General features: G+C 48.2%; 1 protein-coding gene across 2 annotated transcripts in view; it reads right to left on the bottom strand.

Annotated features, from left to right (window-relative positions):
* Positions 1-8: 8 nt before the first annotated feature.
* The window catches only part of LOC119461151 (protein slit), a 31170-nt gene continuing 9905 nt past the window's right edge, over positions 9-21273 (bottom strand). Inside the window, exons 2-3 of one of the 2 annotated variants that reach the window (XM_037722362.2) lie at positions 8178-8368; positions 9-985 (exon numbers count right to left, since the gene is read on the bottom strand). In XM_037722362.2, the coding sequence (XP_037578290.1) occupies positions 792-985; positions 8178-8368 (385 nt within the window). In that variant the 3' untranslated portion in view covers positions 9-791. The remainder of the gene's footprint in view (positions 986-8177; positions 8369-21273) is intronic. The other variant, XM_037722363.2, reaches the window with a different exon arrangement.

Here is a 21273-nt window from a genome sequence, read left to right as displayed (position 1 = left end):
GATTAATGCTATAGTATGCCCGCCACTCCAGCTTGCGAGAGATCTTAGCGCTGGACTTTACATCGCGCCAAAGTGAAATTATCCCAGAAAGTGACCGATTGACAGTACGGGCCCAGCTGGATCCTCGTCTCGCGCATGTATTGGCACAAACCTGACGCCTGTCTGCCAACATGTTCCTTGGATAGTTCACGGTGCACTATGCATATATCGAGTGTCAGGTGCTATCAGAGAAAGATAATGAGAAAAAGAAAAGAGAGGGGGATGGGATGTCAAGGGGGGTGGGGGGTTAGGGCACACACAATTGTATCGTCATGTCCACGATGTTGGAAAGGTCAGCGCTGACGCGGGAAGATGGACCACATCGATGCGACGGTGATATCGCGCATTGCGCTCGACAACGATGGGGAAGTGTCCGATCTATCACAGATCCACGACCGCGAACTACGAACAAGTGAGCGATCTGCTCTTGGCACCGATGCATTGTTCACCAGCTTCTCGCTACCACAACACTGACTGAATAGCGTCGGATGCGAAGCGTCTTCGTAGAATAGGGTGCACGAGAACTGTTAACAGAGCACGAGCTGGTGCAGTATGTGTACGTGAGCGCTCCGCCGTGTTCCGGTCTTGAACAATGTCCGAAGCACTCTTCAAATCAGGAGGTCGCAGCGGCTGGGCGTTGTACTTATAAATACACACGGGCGGCTGTAAGCGTTGGCCGCAGTGCGGAGGTCTTCCATGAAAGACTAGCTGGCGTGATGCTCCTTGGTAGTGTCAGGCGCAGTTGGGGACTCTCAGTGCATGCTGAGCGGGACCAGGTTGGCGCAGCCCAGGTTCTCGTCGGTGAGCGTTAGGACGTCCGTGCCGTACAGGTGCGGCGGCGCATTGCACGTGATGTCGTTGCGCTGCCAGAACCTGTCCAGGTAGTTGGAGTTGGTGAACGCCCGGCCCACCCACGTCAGGTTGCAGTCGCAGAAGTACTGGTTATCTGCGAAGCGATACAGAAAAGAAGGATGGTATAGTTACAGCCCGTTACAGCAATGTGACGTCACGAACGTCGTATACTGGTGGACTACGCTGCAGATTCCACTGCCACATAGTTCCATCCGAAAACTTGGGGTCCGTATTCGTCAAAGTCCCCCTTATTGTCGCCCAGGATTGAACAGAGCGGCGGCGATGATTATGTCAACAGCTATCATTAATGGCGGACGCACGAACATCCGCCCGCGAGGAAACCCTATTGCATAGACAATTTTAACAGCGGAGCTGTGTAAGCCGGCTGTAAGTCCGTAACGCGTCGGAAAAAACTTCGCTAAGCTGTGAGTCACCTGGGTTGCCTAGCAACCACCTCGCGGAGCGGCGTGTGCTTTGCCTCCTCTCCGTGCCGTGCACATGTTGCCTTGACATGGGACGTTAAGGAGAGGGAAGGAGAGCACGCGCGCGGCGCGCACTATGCTCGGGAGTGAGAAAAAGAAAATGAGAGCGAGAGAGAGCGCGAAAAAATTGTAGCAGCACCAACGAGGCAACGCGCAGAGCTGCTGCCGACGCCGTCCGTGTTTCCCCGTTTCCCCGGGTTCGGGCCGAACGCTCGCGGTGTCCGTGACTGCAGCAGGTGCCTCTGGTGGCGGTTCGGCAGGTTTCGACCAACCACGCCCCGGCAAGTGTGGAGGCGCAGCTTGGTCGTGACGTCACCGGGAGTTAAAGATCGGAGCCGCCACGACGGGGGCAGGGGCGGCATTCTGTAAGAGTCCACCTAATGGACTGTCCACTTCGGATGTCACCATTGGCCCCAACGGCACGCGCGAGAAGGAGGACTGGGTGGCTCCTTCTCGCGCGTGCTGGTGGGGCCAGTGGCGACAGCCGAAGTGGACAGTCCATCAGGTGGACTCTTACAAAATACCGCCCCAGAACTCTGGACTCTGTGCCGAGTACATGTACCCTTGACATGGGACGACCAAAGAAGATCCGGACACCCGAAGGAGAAGCCGCTCATCTTGAAGCATGTCACGCGGCCAAGCGAGAATCTGCGCGTCGGCGGCGAGGCGATTCGGAATACCGTGCCTAGCAGCACTTACCCCCATGTTCACAAATGCATCTTAGCTTGAAGCACATGCTTGACTTGATATAAATGACGCCTGGCGTGAACGTGCCCAAGACGCTCATTGCGTTTCCTTCGGTGCATTCACGACAGGCGTCATTTAAATCAAGTCAAGCGTTGGCATTTCTGAATGCGGGGAAACCTAGCAAAACTTATCCTAGTATTTCCTAGCAAAAGTTATCCAAGCGTACTAAAACCTGGAAGCAGTTAGGTCGATCACCAGCTCCGTTGTTTACTCTAGCCTTGCGCCACTATAGTGCAAGCTGCCCACGTTTTTTTTTTTTTTTTTGTGTGTGAATACGTGTCCGGATTCGAAGATATGCAGTCATCTTTATTGTAATAGCAATTATATGGACACTGCAGGCGAATTTCCGCCATTGGCGTCAGGTGTCGACATCACCGTGAGGTTCCAAATAAAGTCCAAGTGCGATAAGACAGCGGCCGTGCGCCGTGTGCAGTAGGTGCGAGGGAAAGGTTGCGAGGGTGAGCCGGGAAGAATGGTGGCTTGGTGCGGCGGCGTTTTCCGTGCGCAAGGGGGCAGCGAGGTGACGCTAGGAGGGCAAAGGGGGGCAGGTTAGCGCGCATCTCCTCTTCTACAACGGCCGCGGCTGTGCGGGCTGCGCATGGCGCGGCCCCCGCGCGTTCTACTATCGCGGAGGTGTAGCGACTCGTGAACGTGAAGCGACTGAACGTGAAGCAAACGTGAAGCGACTCGAGAAGCTCGATGGCTTAGTGTTCGCTTTGTTCTCGCGCACCAAGTTCGCTTTGAAGCGAGACGCAGCACAAAGGGGAAGTCACTTGCCGCTGTTGCCGCTCTTCATCGCGCCAGGGTTCTGACAGCGAGTGTTCGCGCGGTCATCGAGTGATATGCGTTCATGTTTGCTTGTGCACGCGGGACACCATGCTTGTTAATTTAGTTAGCAAGCGAATGTTTCAAGCAGTTTGTACGGCCGATAAAACTACTAGCCTTACTTCGTCTAGCTGTCTAATAATTTGCTATCGCAACCAATGCTTCGCCTTTCGGGCGAAACTGCTACTTTTCTCTCTCTCTCTCTCTCTCTCTCGAAGTCTATACGCCATTTCGGGGTAATTATTTCAGGCATAGACGCGCAATACATGTTGCAAAAACTGAATAAAAGAGCTCCGGTGCGAACACTTCGAGAAATGCGAGCAATGAAATAAAACCTGCAACCTCAAACTATGTCCTGTTTTTTTTTTTTTGTTTTTTCACTGATAAGCACTGCGATGTGATAAACGCATATGTCGCACCGACGAATTAGTGTACGGAGGTATAACTGTGCGTCAGGCTGGTGTGAACTTCTTTGGCAGGAAAGTGTCATATCCTCTCTGGTCTTCGAACGGATCACTCGTCACAGTGTCTAGTTAGTAGCTGTGGCTTTCTGCTGCTGAGCACGAGGTTGCTGGTTCGATTCCCGGCAGCGGCGCACGAATTCTGACGGGGGCGGAATGCGAAAACTCCCGCCTATACCGTGATTTGGCTGCGCGTCAAAGAACTCCAGGTGGTCAAGATTAACCCGAAGCCCATCACAACGGCGTCCCTTAAGCCCTCGATTTGATCAGTGGTTCAGCAAAGATGCATATAGAACTGCTACGAGAATTCGTTTTTGTTCGCGTTCACTACGTGCATTATGGTGCAGGCAACCATCGTCCTTACAATCATGTCATTAGCTAAGAGATATCAGTGTGCAAAGCTGATTCTATACTGAGCACTGTCGCAAGGACATGCTTATCTGAGCCCCAGGTATCGCAACACCGGCTGTAGGAACTCCGCGTGATCGTCAGCACCATAATCACGCCATTTAGCGGTAGAATAAGCACTCTGCAATGGCTGTTTCTATACTAGGCTCAGTGATGATAAGCCTATCTACGCATCGGGTCTCGCAACACCCTTTTGCGCAGTGGTTCCATGACCCTATGTATACAGAGACGCTTATATTACGCAGTGCAGTGACATACGGGCGCAATTCAAAACGAAAGAGGACGCTTGTCATTACCAAGAGACACGTGCGCGGAAAGATTGCAAAGATAAAGCATAAAGCGAGAAATGGGCAACGCTTGTGCCCTTACGACGATTGGCTGTAAGCAGTACTGTTCAATAAACCGCGGTTTTCGTGTGCGACTTGGATGCCCTGTGCTCTTGGCATTCCGGGCAGGACGCCGCAGTTTTGATTCTCGGCGGTCGCCTTCTGACGCGGGCGGAATGCAGAAATACTTATTTTTGTGTGCACCTTAAAGAACTCGAAGAGCACGTGTGTTGCCTTGGGACGTTGAAATCCATAATTTCATTTATTTCTCTTTTATTTGTTTTTTTTATTATCCATTAACGTCACGTAATTACGATAACTACCCTTACGCAGAGTAGTGCGACAGACCGCACTGCGCAATGCCGCCGCCACGCCTCCTCTCACGTGCCTCTGTAGGTTACACCGCTCCTCCTCCTCACCTTCGCTCTCACCCTGACATCGTCGAAGGCCGTTTTAATCTGTATAATGCTATCGCATAAAGACCCCGACGAGGACATATCGTCCACTGCTATCAGGAAAGGATTTTTTTTTTTTTTTTGTCAGAGCCTCATTATATACGCCGTCGTTCTCCGTCAATTCCCTCGTTTTGCTTAAAAGCAGCGTAACGTATAGACAAAGGCGAGAACGAAGGGACCCGGACAGGCGCAAACTTTCAACAGTTTTTTTTTTTTTATTTTAGTTGATTTAAAAAACGGCAGTTTAAGGCGTGTTCCTTGCTACAAGCACGTCGTCAGAGCAAAAAAAGATCACCGTAGAGAGGTTTACGACTGTACTGAAAGGTTTATCGAGATTCGATTCCCTCGTCTTTATCCGCGCGAAAGGATTTGAGAGAAAGAAACAAAGATTGAGAGAGAGAGAAAGAGAGCAAGTAAGATATGGGAGACATCAAGGCACGAGCCTGAACTGCAGCACTTGTGCGCAGAGATAAGATGACAATGGCCACGAATCTTTGCATCCCGGCTTTCTTTGTACCCTGATTAGCACTGCAATGACCTCGCTAATTGCCCAAGCGTGGCGACACGTCCTCACAGGCCTGATCGCGTGTTCTCATTTGCAGCTGCACTGACGCACGTAGGCGCGCCATGTCAGGCACTGTGGGTTTTCTGATAAGAATGAGAACGCTTATGGCGCGGCAAAGCCCAAGAAGAAGAAGACGAAGAAAGACCCAAAATTACGCTTCCGTGCCTCCGCATGTGGGCACAATTCGTAATGTTGTAACTCCGTAATCATGACTAATTGCTCCAAAGTCAAAATGGGGGCCGACCGATGGAAACATGCGGTGAGATAAAAGTTTTTTAAACGAGGGTAAAATGCCTCAGACGGGCTGCCGATGTTTCGATAGGTGGACCTATCTTTGTCAAAGGTCGCCTTGTCATCCTTGGCGAGTTAGGCTTAACGGGACAGCGACACCACGTGACGTCACTCTACTAACCCGTGAAAGCTAACACGCCAAGGTTGACAAGGCCGCTTTTGACAAAGTCAGGTATACTTATCGAAACGTCGATGGGCCAGTCTGTCTGCGACACTTAACTCCGGTTTATACAACTTTTATGCCCCAGCATGACTGATTCGTGTAACTTATTGAGCCCGAAATCTTCACCGAGTCTCTGAAACTGCAACCTGCTCATATAGTTTTCGCGTTCCGCCAGCCGTCGGAACAGTGGCAGGAGATCGAACCCACGACCTAATTGCGGTCAGAAACAGAATGTTAGTCACTGGGCCACAGGAGAAGTTTCAAGCCCTGTGCGTAGTCCTTAATTATGCAACCTTTCATAAAAGGTCTATAATCACGCTTTTGTGATCCCACAAGTTATAAGGCACGCGCGGACTTGAGAAAATAAATTTAATTTGTTGAGTTCAACATCCCTAAACGGCCCAGAGGGTCGTGCGGGTCGTTATGTGTTAGAAGGCCGGGGATTAATTTTTACCACAGGAGGTTCTTTAACATGCGTTCTTTAACACGCGTCCAAGAAATATGTAAACCTTTATTCATCGATTAAGGCTAGGCACTGCCTACACAAAACATTTCATACATAGAATTGGCCGTGCGGAAGCCCCGAATGTGATTGTGGATTTGTAGATAAAGATATACATCACATCCTTTTAGATTGCCCACATCACGACACACCAACACGCCGACTTAATCAACTCTAATGACATTAGACCGCAGACCTTTCAGTTTAAGGAAACTTTTGGGCCCTTGGTCTACAACGGCCCTGCGAAAGAGCGCTTTAAAAGCGTTAAAAACTTTTCTCGAAGACAGCGGCATTGTTGGCCGTTATTAACGCTTATAATATAGTCCCTTTATTTTAACGTCGCTGTGCATGTGTATGTGTTTGTGGATTATGTTACGTTGACTATTCTGTTCTGACTATATGTGATAATGCATTTACACGATGTGTGCACCAGCAGCTGATTAGAGTTGTTGGGTGACAGTATTATTTGTATTTTTGATACCTTCTTGTGCAGTGCCGTGGAGTTATTTAACTTCTTTATTGTATGTACCAAGTATTTTTTTACGTTGTATTGTTACTGTGAAAACTTTGCTTGACAAGTTTTTTTTTAATGTTCTAATGCTTGTATGAGAAGGTTGTTTGACATGTAATATTGAACCCTGTATGTTGTAGGTTAGGCCCATTCAAAAGGCTAAGGAGTAGCCGGCGCCTTATTGCGTGAACATCTCCTTATATCATATAAATAAAAAAATAAAACTCGTCCAAATCACGTCCAAAGGATTTCTGCATTTCTGTCTCATGGAATTGAGACCGTCGCGACAGGCAATTGAACCCGCCACCTAGTGTAGATCCAAAGATCTACGCCACAGCAATTACACTGTAAAATAATTTGCACCCTTAAATGTAAAAAAAAAATGGTGTATATCTGCCCATAACCCACACTCTCATGCCCTTTTTGGGTGTAAGGATGCGAGTAACAGACTTATTCACACAATTTTTCACTTTTAAGTGGGCAGATTATTTTACAGTGTAAGCCACAGCGGCGGGTGGACTTCAAAAACGAAGAGCCAAGAAAATGACTATAGCGCGCCGTAGCTTTCAATTAGGACATATCGCGCAACAATGCCAAAATGTCGTCTCTATCAAGGTAATTTCCGCGACGAGAGCGTAGGCACGTGGGATTTCCCCGAAACTTGCAGAGGTGCATGCAGCTTGGTGAGAGAGGCGCGCGGCGTTCAGCCGTTATCTGAATACCGCCGCCGCCAATAGACAGCGATGCGACGGATGGAGTGACATTGAATTGAAATGGCCTTTCGGCTGCTTATACTCGTGACTCTGGCAAGTCCTTACGACCGTGACATCGTGACGTAAATTGCTATGTTACGCGTTCGAGGGTTCCGCGCTTTGATATCCAAGAAGCGACCGCGTGATGAGCCTGGCGTGAAGAGCGCGATCGAATGTGCCTCGTGATTTGCCGCGATTTTGGCACGGCCGTCATGTGCGGTTCTGACGAAACAGAAAGAGTAAGTCTGCTCTACACTAGAACAATCAGGGAGCCCCTTGATGCAACAAGGTCATTCCGTTGCTACGTAGCAACGTTTCGCAACGGACAGAACGACGTCCATCACAAAAGGAAGGAAGAGGAAATGAAGAGAGAAAGGTATGGAGGTGAACCACGGCAGGAAATCTGGTTTGCTACCCAACACTGCAAGGGATGGGAAGGTAGAAAAATAAGGGGGAAAGTCGAGAAAGAGAGAAAGCACAGATACACGATCACTTTTGGTCACGATCACGGTTCATCACCTCGTGCTCAATAGCACACTGTAAAATAATTTACACCCTTAATGTGAAAAAAGGTGTGAATCACTCTATAACTCACACTTTTACACTCAAAAGGGTGTAAGTGTGGTAGCTATGAACAGATTTAACTCAAAAAGGGTGCAAGGGTGGGAGCAATGAGCAGATTTACATTCTTTTTCACATTTAAGGGTGTCAATTATTTTACAGTGCACGAGAACACTATGTGCTCGCATAGAAGGAGAAACAACGGTGTCCTATAGTTAAGAAACCTCGAGCACTTACTGCTCATCTCGAGTAGCCTCAGGTTCCTAAGCACGGGCGCCATGGAGCTCTCGGAGAGCGTCTGCAGGCAGTTGTTGCTCACGTCCAACAGGGTCAGGGCGGGCATGTCGTTGAACATGTCCTCCGGCAGCGAGCGGATTCGGTTGTGCCTGCGGTTGAGGACAGCGAAGTGAAGGTCACACACACGGAAGCTGTAAAGAATGGCGGCGACGAGTTCAAATCAAACTTTAAATCAAATCAAGAAAGGAAAAATTGGCATCCACCCGTATGTATAGCACGAAGCTAGAAAGGAAACCCACACAGGTTTCTCAGAAACAAAGCTTCGTATAGTTGAAGATAAATTCGCCCTGGTCCGGGATTCGAACCCGGGGCCAATGCCTTTCCGGGGCGGTCGCTCTATCATCTGAGCTATACCAGGAGGCCAGCAGATCGCAGCGCGAGGGCGCGTTATCGACAACTCGAAGCACAAGGACAATGAAATCAAATCAAACTTTATCCCAACCTTCGGGATGCTGAATGCCCTAAATAAAAGCCTGGGGAGAGAGTCAGACTTTAACCCGTGATTGCGGTTTCAGCCCGACAAGTAACCGATGCGGGAAGAATATAAGTGCACGGGTGACAGTCACAGCGGTGAGATATAATTCCCGACTTTAATGAAAAGTTGGAGGTGTGTGAATGCAAACGACGGTGCGTGAAATGAGGTGGGTGCGACTTCTGTAATGTCGACTCAAGTGCTGTACATAGCTTGCTTGGGTGCTAGGCTGCGTCAGTTCTGACTGTAAAACGCATAAACTTCATAATTTCACTCCTTCTCTTAATGTTTTCCTCTCCTTTTTCCCATTTTCTTGTGCAGGTTAGTCAACCAGACTCAGTCCTGTTTAACCTCCCTGCATTTCACTTATAATTTAGTCTCTTTGTCTCTCTTGCTCTCTCTCTCTTTCTCTCTCTCTCTCTCAAGGTATGTGCTTGGCGGATGGCACGGCATGCAGCCCAAGGCGTTTGGTGAGAAATGCGGTATTTAAGTCCAAAATACGTTTGCACAAAGTAAACACTAGGCCGCTGAAGGATACAAGCTGTAAAGTGGAGGTTAGAGAGGTTAGAGGTTATAGAAGAAAGGCATAAAAGGTAGATGACGATTCTTTCTTTGAGAACAATAAGATAAACCCCAAGGGTGCAAACTTTTCTCAGAGTGCGACATTTTACACAATTTTCGAGTGTTCTCGGACCCCCGCAGTGGGGTACGATACGATTTTAATAAATCGGTCGCTCTCTAATCGAGGCCTTGGTGGGGAGAAGGAAAGAAGGAGATAAGGCACATCATGACTGATATTTAACCCGTAGGCCCCGCTTTAGAAGCTCTGTGACAGCGCGATTAAGGCACTGCGCGCGCGTCGACTGCGGGATGGATATATATACGTTCGCTCTGATTGGGCGCAAGCAGACTACACAGTACGACGCCGAGGCGTGTAAATTTCTCACGCAGCAATTACCGTCATCAATATTGTGTGCATTTAATTTTCTTTAAACACTGAGCAGCATGTCCTGCTCATCGTGTACTTTACGGGACGCTGAGACGACATGCATGTCTCCGTCGATCGACGGCTGCTATTCTGGACCGTCCAATTCCGCCACGATTCAAAGTGAGAATTTGCCGGGGTGAGAATTCAAGGTGAGAATTCGCCGCCTTCTTCGCTGTGATTGGCTCTGAACAGGGCCGCCACGGCCTTTCTCATTGGCTCAAAACGTCAACATGGCGGAATTCCATCTGCTGGCATCCCCGTATATAGCGCTCCCGGCATGTAAGTGCCAAGCGAACAGCGTTCAAGAAAGGAAGTACACTGAAAGTGGTTCTGATTGTTGAGTGCCAAAACATGGTCAGAACTACGATCTGAAGGTGCGAAACTCTTTAAACACTTATGTGTTTATAGTACAGCGCGCCCCCTACATATACGCAGTGCCAAACAAATAGCGGCAGTGACCTCAGTGGTCGCTTACGGCAGCTGGAGCCGTCGCTGGGGGCAGCAATGTGGCCACCAGTTATTAGCACAACACATCGAACACTCAGGCTGTGCGGTGCCACAAACCCCGGCCATCCTCATCATCGCTAGGATATCTCCTCAGTGCCCTTCTATTTTCCTAGAAATTATCTTTCCGGATGGCTTAATATCAGGTACTTGGCTGTAAGATCATTACAATTGAGGAATCGCTGTCTGCAGTTACATGCCTTATATGAGAGTGAGGAAAACATTTGACTTTTTTTTAATGGATCACGTATGGTCTTCGTCGTACGCCTGACGGACATTACAGTGTAGCATGAAGCCCCCGAACGTCATGGCCGGGGCTTCTACCGCAGCATAACCGGGTGTATGAAGGCCACTTACGTGGATTACCAATGCCGATAGTTGGCCCGCGATATAGTGTAAACAGGATGTGCTACCTTAAAATAAGTAACGAAATGTAGGCATAAAGCTAGAGCTCACTCGGCACACACGGTTCGAGAGCAGACAGCGTGCCGGCGGAAATCACCCACGGCTCTGATCTTTCTGGAATCCAAAGACCTACCTGTTGAAGTGGCCTTCTATCAGCCACTTCCTTGGCAGAGCCTTTCCCTGCGGCTTGCCGCTTCTTCTTATTTTTTTTTTCTAACATTTGCTTGACGTTTCTTATCAGGCAGCGCCTTCTATATCTCGGAGGAATGCTATTACCCCCAAGGTTCGTGCCAAGGTGCTCGCTGCATGTGTAGAAGCAGGAATACAGAAATGCGTTCGTAACTTCGTCCGCAAGGTAAAGCGACAAACCATATAGGCAATCAAAGTGACAAAGAAAAGTATTTACTGAATCATCCGACCAGTGAACCACTCTCGTATGAAAGATATTAGGCAGTCTACAGATTCCCTGTGCGCAGTTTGGAGAAAAGCAGGAGAGCTCGGATCATTTTCAGCGAAAAACTACGAAGCTTTATAACAGAAGTACGAGGATAGCATAGAAGTAATGAATGAGACCTTAAAAATAAATTTCAGAGATAGCAGCTGAAGTATGGAGTAGAGTATACGAAGACAGAAAACCGGCTACCCTTAAAGGAGTAACAAAATACGTAAATAGCCGCTTCAGGTGCCAGTTAACTGCGTCCATAGAAAATGTAATTTAATCACATTTCTTGTATCTTCAGAGTCATTAAAAGCGTGCAGATGCCGAACCTGAGATTTTAAGAATTTTTAATTCCTCTTCGCGGCTTGAGGAACTCTTCGAGGGACTCTCTACAGGAACGTCTGATACTACTAGTCACTGCAACCTACTAGTCACTGAATAGTCACTGCATCGAAGTTGTACCCAGGGCACTATAGGGATGGGGCTTCTGCGTTGCCCAGGGGGCGCTGCAAAAATGGTGCTAAAAAGCGCCCTCAATCCGAAACTGGGTACTACCAAGCTCGGCCGTCTGCTTCGGAAAGCACGTTTACAATATTGTAACAATGTTGAGGAACACAGGATTAACAAAACAACGATCTTTATTGAGGGCGAACCTGTGCCCACGACTAAAGGTCACTGCGGTCGTGAAGAATGCGCGGCAGTCGCGTTCTAAAGCTGGCGTCCAACCGTCTTCTTTCTTCTCGAATGCTGCCTCGTGCGCGTGGCGCATGCGAGCCCGGTCCAACCGGGTGCTCGTGCCACGAAGATCGCTGCCTGTTGTTGCTGAACAACACCACGGTACGGCGTGCACAGTGTCTAATACGAAGGGCGCGCAACTTGAATGTGGCCAAGTTTTCGTGGCAATATGGACCCGCCACTTTCGGTTGTGTTGTACCACGGCTTGCAGCGAATATCAGGCGCCGAAGGCTTTTTTTTTTTTTTTTTAGGGGTGGCACGCTGCGTAAAAGCGAGAAATTATGCAACGCCGAATACGTGTACGCTGTTCAAGAAATAAGCGGCGAAGTTTAAGCGCGGTGTCAAGCGCAAGTGAAGCGAGTCACGTACGAAGTTGAACTTCAGGTAAGGTTCGCACGCTGCTAGATTCAGGCGCACAAACGCGAGGAAATGCTTGCTCTAAACGAATTCACAGCAGCGATATGCAGACACCATGTGTACGGAACTGCTCGAGCGCACGACGGTACGCGCCGCGACGGCAGCGGTCTTTCAGCTTGCCGCGATGTACAAACTGCTCGAGCGCACGATCGTAAGCGCCGCGACGGCACCGCTCCTTCAGCATGCCGCGAAACGGCGGGCCTCCTGCAATATTTGTTGACTGCATGCCGCTAAACAAGTAGTCATGCCTGCGCTCTATAGTAGCGGCCATCTGTCCCTTTAGCAACTTATAAATAACTGACGCAATGCATATGAGCTCGCAGTAACGTATACTACGTGCGAATCGCGCTGCTCGCTTGATGTAGCTTTTAATGACAGCGCTCGAACATCGATGTACTGTTATCAATACTGCCTTGCTGCGCTGCCTCAACGTGCTGGCTTGAGGTCAAGGATGAGCACATTCAACTCTCAAATCTGTGCTGCTCATGGTGGGGTAATGAAGTTATAACCAGCGCGCCCGACGCTCCGCTTCGTGAGGCCTTGAAAAAAAGAATGGTAGAATCTGATGTTGGGATTCAGGCCTTCTTGCTCGCGGCAGCTCACGACGCAGCAGAACCGACGGTGACGCTTTTTCGCGGCTGAGCTAGGTCTCTCCGGATCGGCGTCGCCGATTCCTTCTGCTTCCAGCGTTACGTCCCACGGCACACGGAGAGTCCGTTTTTGTTAAACTAGGCTGCATGCGGCCAGCTCGAAGCGTGGTCGGCGTGGTCTCTGAGAAGTGACGAGCCTTTTCGCACTCGCAACAGGGCCGAAAAAAGTGCGAATCGACGTAAAACTCGGGCTAGAAACGTGCTATATATAGTAAATGACGGGAAAATTCTTGACAGCTGGATTTCCAAGCATTGGACTGTCAAAATGACGGCACGTCACGTCATTTTGTAAGGCGCGTACACCACGACGTAGGCTGTACTTGACAGCCAATCGAATCGCGTTATTATCAAGAACAATTACTTTATTTATTTTTTTTCTAAATATGGTATTTGTGCCTTTCCTCCTTGTTTACGGCGATAGAAACGTCTGGTCGGAGTGACGCCGGTGGCTTGTCAAAAATGATACTGCGTCACTTAAACATTATTGTTTAAGTGACGCGTGCTGGTTTTTAAAATGTAGGTAACACAGCAGCCACGGTTCCTCAAGTCTAGGAGAGTTCGATTTTTTTTAATCGCCCGTATATCGTGCTCGTAAAATCTGCGACCAGTTTCTCGTGAGCACATGACTACACGCACTTCCTCATTTCAAACATGCCCGAAACGTCGAGAAATGCCAATTTAATTGTAAGCCATAAGAAAAGATGCAGTTAAAGAACTCCAGAATTACAAGGAGCTTTATTTCGGTATTTCGCAGAATATTCGCCAAGGTTATTTTTGAATGTTTCATTGTTCCTTTCATCTTTTTAGAGCGCAGCTCTTAGGCGCCTGTTCCTGCGTCGAGAGTCAGCATTGGCGGAGGAGGGTACGGCGAAAGCGTGAGAAGAAACCCGCAACGCGGCGACGATGGCTACGAGATGGCGCCAAAGTAGCGCGCGTCGTCCGGGAGGTCTGTCGGCGGGGGCTGCTGCGAATAGAATAGGGCCCACGCGCCACCTGGCTCTCGCGATCTCCAGATTAGCGCGCTAGTCGCGCCACACTTCGCTCCGCCTGTAACGTGATTGTCCGCGCTGGCCAATATATCGCGAAATGAAAACACGTAAAGCTGCGCTCAAATTTCGCATTATAGGGAGTATCGTAATCGTCGGGGAACTTTCGATATTCCTTAACTCGGTGTGAATTTGTCGCTTTGATAATTTTGTGATAGCCAGCTGTTCGTTAGCGTATTTTGCCGCGCTTTCTTCTAACAAACAACTGTGCATTTAAAGATCCCATGTTGCGCACGACCTTGCGACAAAGGCGCGAAGGGCATATATGCACATCTGTTGCACAACGACTGCATAGAACGCAGCGAGTTACCTAGAATTGCGCGTGACGTCTCGAGTAAACATAGAAGCTTTATCGCTCGACATGTGTAAAGGGCTACCGGTCACACAGGCCGAGCAAAGCCATAGAATTGTGTACCGACGCTGTGCGATGTGCCAAGTTCGATGCCGAGAACGATAAATCCCCGTCCGGAACCGAGGACAACTACGAACCAATATGCCGTTCGATCGTAGCCTGCGTCCAAGGCCTGTGTCCTTAACTTTGAACGCATCGTCATATCTCTTTTAAAATACACAAACAGAAATTTGGCAGGTCTATGCAGGCTGTTAAAGAGAGAGAGAGAGAGAAAAAAAGAACCAGGAAAGGACAAGGACGTTAACCAGCCGGACGTGCGGTTGGCTACCCTGCAGGGGGAAGTGGGATGAGAAATGGAAAGAAAGAAGGCAAATCCAAAAGGATAGAGATAGAAAGAGAGTCCACGCGCATTGTAGCAGATACAAGGCCATAGCTCAATACAATACTACTACGGGAATATTTTCCTTCCAGCCTCTCGGATATTGAACTGGTCAAGCGGATAACGAAGTTCTCTGTCCAAAGTATCTCGGACGGAAAGAAGGCAAAAGAAGATAGGCTTCACGTGCACAATATTAAAGATAAGGTGTAAGCGAACCCCCTTAGAAAGGCACGCAAAGCTTTTTCTCGTAAGTTATTTTTAGCTGATTCTGGCACCTTCATACGTGCACAGAAGACCCGAGTCCGCAGACCTTTACACGAAAACCATTAAGGCTGTTTCACACAAGGCCGACACGACGCCGATTTTGGTCTTCCGACTGATGGTAACAGCAGTTTAGAGGACGGAAAACGCTGTGGCCAACGGTTTAAAGGAAGGAAAAGGCTGTCGCCAACAGTCGGCAGAGCAAAATCGGTGTCGTGTTGGCCTCTAGAAACTACGAGAAGGGCCTCTGCTGACTTACTCAGCAACCGCCCGGCTCTGCCAAGGTCACGCCGTGGCCAAGGTTAAAAAAGGTCGTATACCGAGGTGCCGTGCATTCTAGGTCGTGCGACACTTACAGCAAGCGGTGATGGCGTCGTTTATTTTAAGCGAAGCTTTAGAGGCTCACAGGTGTAGGCGGCGGCGGCGGCGGCGGTGGTGGTGGTGGTGATGGTGTCACGCTGAAAAGTAGGCCGATCCTGGTGATAGTGAAGAGAGGGTCCAAGCTCAATGGCACATACCCGTATACGGGCTCGGGGACCTGTAACGCGCCCTTGAAGTACCCTTGTCACACGTAGGACCCAAAGAGACAAGGTCACCAGCCCTTACCCTGTCGAGAGAAAGGAGGTAAGCGAAGCTTGGTCGTCCTATTCTAGCGTGAGGGCTTCCGAAGCCCAGGCGAAACGTCAGTGACGAGCCGCGGACCCCGAGTTGCGGGACCGCGATGTTGAGGCCAAACGTCAGCGAAGAGCCGCCGACCCTCAGTTTAGGGCAAACGAAGCGGAACGCCTGCGACAGTGTCGTCTTGCCACAAGCTTCGCTTACCCCCATTTTCTCGACAGGGGAAGGGCTCTGAAATTTTTGAGTTTCAGGTGTCAAAAGTGTCCAATTTTACGTGCCTTTCGTGACACAGCCATTCATGCTTCAAGCGTTAAATTTTGCACGGAGGCTTGCTCTGTATCTACAGTATCTAAAGTTAGGCTTCGTACGCGGTCGAAAATTTCATTGGAGTTGGCCTTCAATACTTCGACCCCAAAACCCCGAGCTGTACTCGTCCTATAGAAATATGTGCCAACGTCGCTAAGGACAAATCCTACTCGTCCCCCACCACAAGTTCCAGCACGCTTTGCTTGCTGGAACAAGTCATGTTACTTTGCTTCGGAATTTACGTTTGTTTTGCTGTCACACGTTGAGAGAATATTTCTGAAGAATGCTATGGTGTTTGGAGAAAAAACGGTCTTTCTGCAAACACAGTTTTGTTATTAAATTTCTTCATGGAGGAGGAGAAGGAGGAGGAACTTTATTAGAAACACCAGTCAATGAACGTCAGGAGAGAAATCCTTCTCCTCCGTCGCCCCTAGCCATCGGCCCAAATATACCTGAAGTAAGTCAAATAATCCATTCACTGGACCTTTCTTCAATGAGGACACTACATGCAAATCACCAGCGATGATAAAAAAATAAGGGGGGGGGGGGTGTACTTTGTGCAAGTTTCCAGGACATAACTCGGAAGCTAGAGGGTTGATTACGGGCTGTAACTTACGGGCTGTTTAACTGCCTACGCAGCGTAGAATTTAACTGCGCGCGCACGCACGCACGCGCACGCACACACACACACACGCACGCACGCACACACACACACACACACACACACACACACACACACACACACACACACACACACACACACACACACACACACACACACACACACACACACACACACACACACACACACACACACACACACACACACACACACACACACACACACACACACACACACACACACACACACACACACACACATTTGACGCTACGTGACAAAGCTGTGAACTTGGACAGAATAACGCGGACGCACTGGAAGAATTCAGAGCTATTGACAGCAGAAAGCTGAAAAAGAAAGCGGAAGACGATATTTAATTCTACATAAAAATTTGCCGCGGTTGAACGCGGGTAAACCAAGTTTGTCGAGCGATAGCACGGTTTTGCTTGCTTTGGGAAAGGACACAGACGCTGCTCGGCGCCTTCAGCAACTACACCGCACACACACACACACACACACACACACACACACACACACACACACACACACACACACACACACACACACACACACACACACACACACACACACACACACACACACACACACACACACACACACACACACACACACACACACACACACACACACACACATATATATATATATATATATATATACACAATTGCGCCACAAAACACAGATACGCTGCTCGGCGCGGCAGCAGCAGCGGGCGAATTGACCTTCATGCTACGTCTCACTTCAACGCGAACTAAGCGCCAAAAGCACAGCGCATACGAAGCTACCAGCACTCGGCGCACTTTGTCCACATCGCAGATCCCTTTCAAGATATGGGCGCGGCGTACGCAGCAGCCGCCGGTAGTGGCAGGCTAAGTCCCAGTTTGAATTTGGCTGAGCTTGAAGGTCAGATTTACGGAACCAGGCGTGTTCTGGGTTTGTACTTGGTAGCCATCGCTCTAAAAGGCATTCTGGTGCTAATACCATAGCGCGTCGGCTGCTTGTTTTTGTATGCGTTAGATGTCTGACATTATTAAATATACAGGGCTCGAAAGAAAAGCGATAATTTTCACTGACGAAGCCCGCATAGCAGCGGTGGACATCAAACATTTTCGTGATAATCGATCAACCGATTATCGTTTAACACATTTCACTAATTAACATTTAAGTTAAATACCAAGTCAGCCAGTACTCAAAGCATGACCTCTTGCTAGGAACTCAGAGTCTTGCACCAGTTTCGAGAAACACTAAATAACTTAAAATCTGCAGCGAAGTACATCTGTAATACAGTCTTCTGCCGTACTGGATTTTTCGAGTGCACGGAAGGATATTACAGGAAAATCAATGCATTTCGCTTAATACATTTAGTGCTTGTTTTTCCATACTGGTGCAAGGCATACCATTTCGAGCAAAATGTGTTTCAACACTGTCGTGCTTCAATTCTGCAATTACAGCACTTTCCTTGAGGTTATCTATATATTTATAAGTTATTAAATTTTGTTAATTATCGTCTTGGTGATTATAGCACACATTCCGATGTGAGCCACTGCTATACGGAGCTTTGTTAGCAAAAACTGTTTTTTAATCAATTCACTATACTTAATAATCGGAGGCTCGGCCGTCGCAGCAAGCACAATGTACATTCGTCCATTGTTGAATTCTCGGAACTAGATTACAATACCATTGAACTGTCGTTGCATAATCTTACTCAACCTTTGCTGAGGTTGAGTTCCTGATTCGGAAAAAATAGATAAGTAAATTTATTATATAACTTTCTTTTAAAATTCAATATCTCAGTTTTGCCCTTAGTGCATGGCTGATAATTCACGATGATGACGTGCTGATCCAACAAAGGCAAAGATAAGACAACGCTTACATAGTGCAATCTATATAACATTACCGTTACATTTCAGTCATGTGTTCTGTGCGAGATACAAGGCAACGATGCCATTCAATCCAGATAAGTAAGTGGACTAAGAACTGCGTTATCTGAGTTACCAAGTCAATACCCCCGAGGCTGCGAGACAAATATGCGTTTAGTATATTGTATTGAGGTGCGTCACAATATATCTGCCGTTGAGAAGGAACTAACTCTCTTGCTTATGGTGCGGGAACGTAGGCAGCAAGCAGTCTGCGTAATTACCTGCGGTAACGTAGATACCGAAAAAAAAAAGCATCAAAATTGCGTGCTTGATCAACGCTCTGCGGTACTTGAAAATCCTTCCGTGGGAAAACTTACATGGTGCACCAACATGAAGAGAACGCCAGAATTATTATTTTTTTTTAACGGCAGAAATCATAGAACGTTATTCTTTAGTGTACAACTTGAGCGAAAGCTTATTGTTATAGGATGCCACTACGCAATGTGGCGTGTTGTCACCGCGGTTCACGTGTCTTGGAAGCTCTTGTGTTGCTTTGGAACGTCAAACTTCATCATTTGATTTCACTGTCATGGGAAAATAATCAGTAGACCAGAATATTATGGAACATAAGTGTACGTGTACGTGTGCGCGTGTGCGTGTTTGTGTGCGTGTGTGTCTGTCTGTCTGTCTGCGTGCGTGCGTGCGTGCGTGCGTGCGTGCGTGCGTGCGTGCGTGTGCGTGTGCGTGTGCGTGTGCGTGTGTGTGTGTGTTCTTCAGTAGGGTGTCGGCACGCGCTTGGTGGTGCACGGACCTAAACAGTATGTATATCGAGCATTGAAAACACTTCAAACTGTACCGCAGCCTTTCTTGAGGACGTACGCTTCGTATGCAGATCCTCCATGCCGGCCTTAGAGCGATAAGGTATGCGCAAGCCCTGTGCGTAAGCACGACAGCCATTGACACCCGCCGGAGATTGCGCGCACATTGTGCCGGCGGGTTTCTCGTAGAAGTGAGAGAAAAAGAAAAAGGAAAAGCGGGGCCGTTAATATGACACTACAGTACTGGCACGACGTTCTTAATCTGTCATTATTTTTCATTAAATGAAGACTAAAACCCTCCGCAGAAGAAATACTGACAACAGTCAGAGTGCCCTAAACAATTTAGTGTAGTACTCGAGTATGATCGTTGGCGCCCTAGTTGGTACTTTATCTTATAGAAGGAATGTCAACCCCTCCCCCTCCCCCACGATCGATGATCACACGTGAGACTAGACAACAACACAAGCATCCCTGTTGTCTTGTTTATACAGGGTGTCCCAACTATCATGCACCAAGATTTAAAAAAAAATATGCAAATGCCACGTAGCTGGACAGAACCATGGTAATGTTGTTTGCCGTCGCTTCGATCATTTTCTCAGATCATTTTTTGCATTCCCCCTAATTTCATAATTAGTCTTAATTAATTATTCAACTCCTCAAATATTATAATTAAATGAAAAGTGTGAATGAGAAAATTGTGGGGGAACTTGAGAAACTCCCGATACAGCTTTCTGTTGCTCAATACGTCCTACATAAAAGTTTCCGAGCGTGAGAGATGCCCGCGAATACACGTAAAGTGCTTCGAGCGGCCAGTCGAGCATCAATTTTGTGTGTATTCGCGGACTTCTACGCTAGGTAAAACACTTTCATGTAGCACGTATTGAGCAACAGAAAGCTGTATCAGGAGTTTCTCATGTTGCTCTACAATTTTCTCCTTCACACTTTTCATCTCACTATAATAATTGAGAAGTTGATTAATTATTTAAGACGAATGACCTAATTAGGCGGAATGCAAGAAATAATCTGAGTATCTCCAAGCGACGGCAAACAACGTTACCTTGGTTCTGTCTAGCTTCGTAGCGTTTACATATTTTTAAAGTTTGGCCCAAGCGAAACACCCTGTATGTACAACTATGCATGCCGTATGCGTTCGAACGCTGCCGTGGATTGCTGCCGTGATAAGCAAGCTCGCTTGTCAGCTTCAAGCAAGCCATCAAACGGGCGCGCGCCTGTTGCTGTTCAGAATGGCGTCTCAATTCTGACCTAGCCCAAGCGGCTGGCTTAAGCAGATCTTGTAGGATGCTAAAATAGCCGTAACGCCATCTGACCAGCGCCCGGTGCCTATAGTGCTTCTTTACAGCTTCGAAAATAATAGTCGCCTGGAATCTCACCTGTTTGTTAATGCGAAGACATTATATGTCCCATGAGGCAGAACAGCCGGCGTTGTCCGCAACGAGTGGCAGGAAAAATCATCATCAGCTTTTTGCATATTTCTATATGTCGATATCCTATCTGAGTCCAGCTATCATGCACCTAATACGCCCAGATTTGTACACTACTTACAAGGGCAGACATTGCGACTCTATAGAGCCACCCTAGAGCATATCCTATGGGAATGTACGGGCATAATACACAATATCAGTAATGCAGCCTCAAACAGCGACAGCCTCCGCGCGCGCTGGGAGTCCGCGTTGCTCAGCTCGGACCTGCAGCACCAACTCTGGGCCATCCAGTGAGCCGAGAAAGCTGCCAAGGGCCAACAACCCTTGGCCGAAGCCTATGCGGGGTCCAAGCCCCCCCCACCCAATCGCAGGGCACTCAATAAAGTTATTTGAATGAATGAAGTTAGAATAAGGCGGACTAAAGGTGCAGTAACGTGAATTAAGGTGAAGTGATGTGAATGAAGGTGAATTTAATTGGATGAAGGTAGATAAAGTGGATTAAGGTGTGTAAGGTGGTTTAAGATGGATTAAGGTGGATTACGGTAGATTAAGGTGGATTAATGTGGCTTTCGCATTTAGGTCACTTCAGGATACTTGAGTGACCCAAATTTCTTTCTGATCCCGTTTCCGTCCTCGTACGAAAGTGTATGCTCCGACCATATTCCCCGAAACCCTCGAGTGTGTCAACTCCCTTCGCCTTACGGC

The sequence above is a fragment of the Dermacentor silvarum genome, chromosome 8 (assembly GCF_013339745.2).
Source record: "Dermacentor silvarum isolate Dsil-2018 chromosome 8, BIME_Dsil_1.4, whole genome shotgun sequence".
Lineage (NCBI taxonomy): Eukaryota > Metazoa > Arthropoda > Arachnida > Ixodida > Ixodidae > Dermacentor > Dermacentor silvarum.
The sequence above is the reverse complement of the archived record's forward strand: the minus strand, read 5'-3'. Positions and strand labels throughout refer to the sequence as shown.